This window comes from Formica exsecta, unplaced genomic scaffold (genome assembly GCF_003651465.1).
Source record: "Formica exsecta isolate Colony F162 unplaced genomic scaffold, ASM365146v1 scaffold160, whole genome shotgun sequence".
Lineage (NCBI taxonomy): Eukaryota > Metazoa > Arthropoda > Insecta > Hymenoptera > Formicidae > Formica > Formica exsecta.
Window position 1 is genome coordinate 541,077 of NW_021848923.1, and position 4,506 is coordinate 545,582.

At 35.7% G+C, this 4,506-nt stretch overlaps 1 protein-coding gene across 2 annotated transcripts; it reads left to right on the plus strand.

Moving 5' to 3' along the window:
- The first annotated feature begins 3,017 nt into the window (after nucleotides 1–3,017).
- LOC115233156 (lamin-C-like) lies at nucleotides 3,018–4,500 on the plus strand. 2 transcript variants are annotated; one of them, XM_029803444.1, is made up of 2 exons: nucleotides 3,018–3,537; nucleotides 3,630–3,696. In XM_029803444.1, the coding sequence occupies exons 1-2, from the start codon at nucleotides 3,209–3,211 to the stop codon at nucleotides 3,631–3,633; spliced, it is 333 nt and encodes a 110-aa protein (XP_029659304.1). In that variant the 5' UTR covers nucleotides 3,018–3,208; the 3' UTR covers nucleotides 3,634–3,696. The 2 variants fall into 2 exon arrangements, with proteins under 2 accessions (XP_029659304.1, XP_029659303.1); XM_029803443.1 differs by lacking the exon at nucleotides 3,630–3,696 and adding an exon at nucleotides 4,296–4,500 and having other exon boundaries at nucleotides 3,177–3,534.
- The last annotated feature ends 6 nt before the right edge of the window (nucleotides 4,501–4,506 follow it).

Genomic DNA, 4,506 nt, shown 5'->3' on the forward strand with positions numbered 1-4,506 from the left:
ATAAATAATATTCACTTGTGCTTTCTCTCTTTCTCTTGTGATGTTTTGGCTGTACAATAGCAGAAAAAACTATCGAAATTTAAAAACATATATCTTATGTTTATTGTTATATTGTTTGGAAAATCAAATAAATAAATCTGGATTCAAAAGAGAATTAAAGTATCACAAAATAGTATGATTTTTAATCTTCCAATCTATGACAAAAATTTTTGGTCATGACTACCGTCTAAAATTAACTGCAAGAAACAAAAAAAAAACGAGTAAAATATAGAAAGATTTTGGATTACTTTGAATATTTTGCTACAATTTTTAGTAAATAATTTTTAAACAATTATAAGTGAATCTAAATCGAGTTTTGCATAAATGTTTATTACGGTTTTATCAACACATGTGAAAATTTTTATGTCGCTAGCAATGTTTTTTTCTTGTCAAATTTATCAACAATTGCTATAATACGCAACTTTCTATAAGAATCAATACAAAAATTTTAAACAAATTTCCAAACCGTTAAGAGAATTGTGCTCAGGTTTTGCATATTAGATACTCGGAAGAAATAGTAGAAAAATCTACGAAATTCTCATGCTTTTGTCAATGTTTTATGATACATATATCCTTTTAGTTGAAGGATTGTTCGAAGACTGCAATATAAAGAAAGCTCTGTAGTTTTGGCATGATTTATGACATGCAGTTTGAGTACAATACGATTTAACCATTGACTTAGGCCCTGCGCACAATAGAGAAAATATTAGGAATAGGAATAAAATATTAAATATCAGGAGAAGCAATTTGGAATTATTTTACTTCAAACAACGGAACGGAATGGATTAACGCATAATGAAATAAAAAAATAAAAATTAGAAATAATTAATCCATTCCGTTTCCTTGTTTGAAGTAAAATAATTCCAAATTGCTTCTCCTGATATTTAATATTTTATTCCTATTCCTAATATTTTCTCTATTGTGCGCAGGGCCTTATAAGAGTAAAACTCATATTTCATTTTGCTTTTTTTTTCTTTCGAAAATGTGCACAGAATTTCTCTTCACTATAAAGTAGGGACTAAAATAATGACAAGGTAAAAGTATATAATAAAAAAAATGTATTGCTAGATAAGAATGTATAGATGGTCTGATGGTCAATGTATACGAAAGGTCTAAAAAACTATTGTCTCGGGATTTTCACCAATAGCCATATTAATATATTTTTGGATATATTTTACTCGAAAAAATATTGTTCAAATAACGAATTTCTATGGCCGTTCTTGAAAAATGGATTTTATTGTTACTAAAAAAAAAAAAATATATCCCAAATAAATTTTTCCTTGTGATTCATTGTATCGGTTATTCATACAGTTGTTCATAATATTGCCTTCATTGTTAACAGAAAATCTGTACATTTTCGACGGAAAGCGAGTAAAACGAAATAAATCGTACTTTTATAATATAATAGAAAACAGATATCACGAATGAGATAAAAATAAATCATAAGATATATGATTACTATTATTTTTATAACGCCTGTTGTGTTTACTAATAGTGTAATTATGTTGAAAATTATGTAACGCTGGAATGTAAAATCACAAAACTGTGCTACAAATCACAAAATAAAAATTAATTTAAATAAACTAGTAAAGTTCTTTTTCGAAAAAGCAGAGCTCTCATTGGATATCGCCCATCGCACATCGCTCATCGCGTCCAATCAAGTCCAGTGTCCAGGGGCCTCTGGTGGCTCAGGGAGTAGCGCGCCTGACTCACATCCCAGAGAACTCGGGTTCGATTCCCGACTCCGACCCTGGCCTGCGCTTTCCTATTTTTCCTTTCCTACCACCTCCCTAACACCAATTCCTTCCTTCCCCCAAGAGGAACCTTCATATTTACGACATTATTCTATCTACGACATTATTCTATCTTTAAAACCAGTTTATGGCCGTATAGCGAGTACTCGCTGGAGCCAATCCCAAACCCAAGCAAGCAAGTCCAGTGTCCAGTGTGCAAGTGCGAGGGCCATCAGTCAGTCGTCAGTTCGTCGGTCGTCAGTTGTCGGTAGCGACAACAACCGGTATTGCGTAGTGGACACTTGGGGTGCGTTCCACTTAACATTCGCAACGCTCACGTTGCCTTTTAAGCCCGTTCTACATTGATCGCATGTCGCCAGTCGCAAGCAAATCGACCAATCCTCATATTTACGACATTATTCTATCTTTAAAACCAGTTTATGGCCGTATAGCGGGTACTCGCTGGAGCCAATCCCAAACCCAAGCAAGCAAGCAAAGTAAGTCCAGTGTCCAGTATGCAAGTGCGAGGGCCATCAGTCAGTCGTCAGTTGTCGGTAGCGACAACAACCGGTATTGCGTAGTGGACACTTGGGGTGCGTTCCACTTAACATTCGCAACGCTCGCGTTGCCTCTTAGACCGTTCCACCTAGCGCCCGCGAGCGTTTAGGATTCGCCATAGTGAGCAACTTCAGATTGTTCAAATGACGCTCACAACGCTCGCACTGAAGAGGTGGGTCGGCGTGAGCGTTTACCCACAATGCATTGTTTTGCGCGCTTCGTTGAATAGTAGAGTTAAGTTAGGTTAGGTTAAGATAATTATTGTTAATTATAAAACTGTGATTAACTGTGATTTTTACAAAACACGTTAAAATGAAGAGAATTTCTTTATACGAGAAAGATAATGATAAAATGTATGACGTAATGTTGTTGGAGGAAAGATAAAAGGATTTTCAATTATAACATAACTATAATGATTTAATAACAAATAATCTTATGAACTTTGTACTATATTTTTTTAAATATGTTCCTTTTTTTAGAGAAAGTTTATCGCCATGTTTGCCATGTTTATGTTTTTCGCCATGTTTGCAATACTCACAACGCTCATAAGCCGTTCCACTTGCCTACAACGCTCATGCTAGTGGAACGGACAATACGTTGCGAGCGTGAGCGTTGGCGTCTTTATGTGGAACGTACCATTGGTTGCAAGTTGTGTATCCGATCGCGAATAGAACCACGTGCACTGCACTTGACGCTTTTGGCAATTTCGAATTGACATTACGCACACTCCCGCTGTTCTTCCGTCTTTTTCTGGCTATTGGTCATCTTCAGAAGATCTTGGTACCTTACTGGTACCTTACAGTCGTAACTGGGAAACTGCGTGCGAGAAAGAACCCACGTACCCACCCCTATATCACAACTTCTCAACGAGAACAACGATGCCTAAAAAGAACAAGTCTATGAAGAAGAAGACGGCCGCCGCGACAACCGTCGACTTGTCCTTGTCCTCCTCGACAACCATCACCTCGGAATCGGAATCTTATATCGAGATGGTGCGTTACCTCGAGTTAGACAACTGTCAGCTGAAGCAGAAGGTGCAAAGCATGGAGGAGACCTTTACTCGGGAGATGTCTAATATGGAGGCCGTGTACAGCCTCGTACTCTGTAACAAGCGGAAGCTGCTCGACGAGGCGGACACGGAACGCATTGAGCTCGAGCTCGATATCAAACACCTGCAGAATGATAACGAAGATCTCAAGAGCAAGTAAGTGCGATATTGTATAGTATTTTTTCACATTATTTCTTTACTCGCGAAATGAGTAAGAAAATCAAATGGCATTAATAAGAATTATATTAATATTGACAGATATTGCGTTTGCGATATCTTGAGAATTGTATTTGTATACTTATAGGCACTAGAGAAGCTAGAGAGAAGCTAGAGAGTGTGAAATTTCTATACAGAAATGACTCTATGTAAGAATTTTCATTCCGTTTTGTGCTTAAGCATGAGTTGGGTCGCTTGTTGGATGCACAATAGATGAACACTGTTGTTTAATGAAAATATAAATGGACTGCAGTGTAGTTAAGCTCGGATTTCAATGCTATGGAACCTATGCTATGTAGTAAAAAATAACATAGATGTTAATACAAGAATTTTAAAGTATTAAAAATGATATTTTAATTTATTTTTATTTAATAAATATATATAATCTGTTCTGAAAGTTGAGGAGATATATTATGTAATTAGACTTATTAGACTTATTAGACTTATAGACGGGTGCGCATATCACTTGCTAAATTATAATGAATAACAATTGCCACTTTAGAATCATGCGCTGATGTAAAAGCTCGCAGAAATCTTAGCGAGCATTTTCAAAAATGCTGAGAATTAAAAGTAAAATATTTAGGATATAGTAAATGTATTTACATCGGAGATAGTTATTCTGTTAACGGAAATAAATGATATATGTTTGTGATTTAATGCTATTGTATGACTAACATTTTTATTTAATGTATGTTCTCTAGATTGGAGGAGAAGGAAAAGGACTTGGGGATAGCAGAGCGAAATGTAAATGAAACACGCTATACAGATTTGTAATTGCAATTTGATCAATTGCTTGCAGAGAAAGATCGAGATTCGAAGAAGGAAATTGATCGATTAAAAGCACTGCTCGATGACGCTCAGAAACAACAGGAGGAGAAAACTCAGATGCTTCAAGAATTACACGATCAAAAT

Excerpts from the sequence above, each read along its gene's own strand:
- LOC115233156 (XM_029803443.1), top strand. The coding sequence starts at position 3,209 with ATGCCTAAAAAGAACAAGTCTATGAAGAAGAAGACGGCCGCCGCGACA. Across the intron at positions 3,535-4,295 it reads AACGAAGATCTCAAGAGCAA|ATTGGAGGAGAAGGAAAAGG; the intron begins GTAAGTGCGATA and ends TATGTTCTCTAG.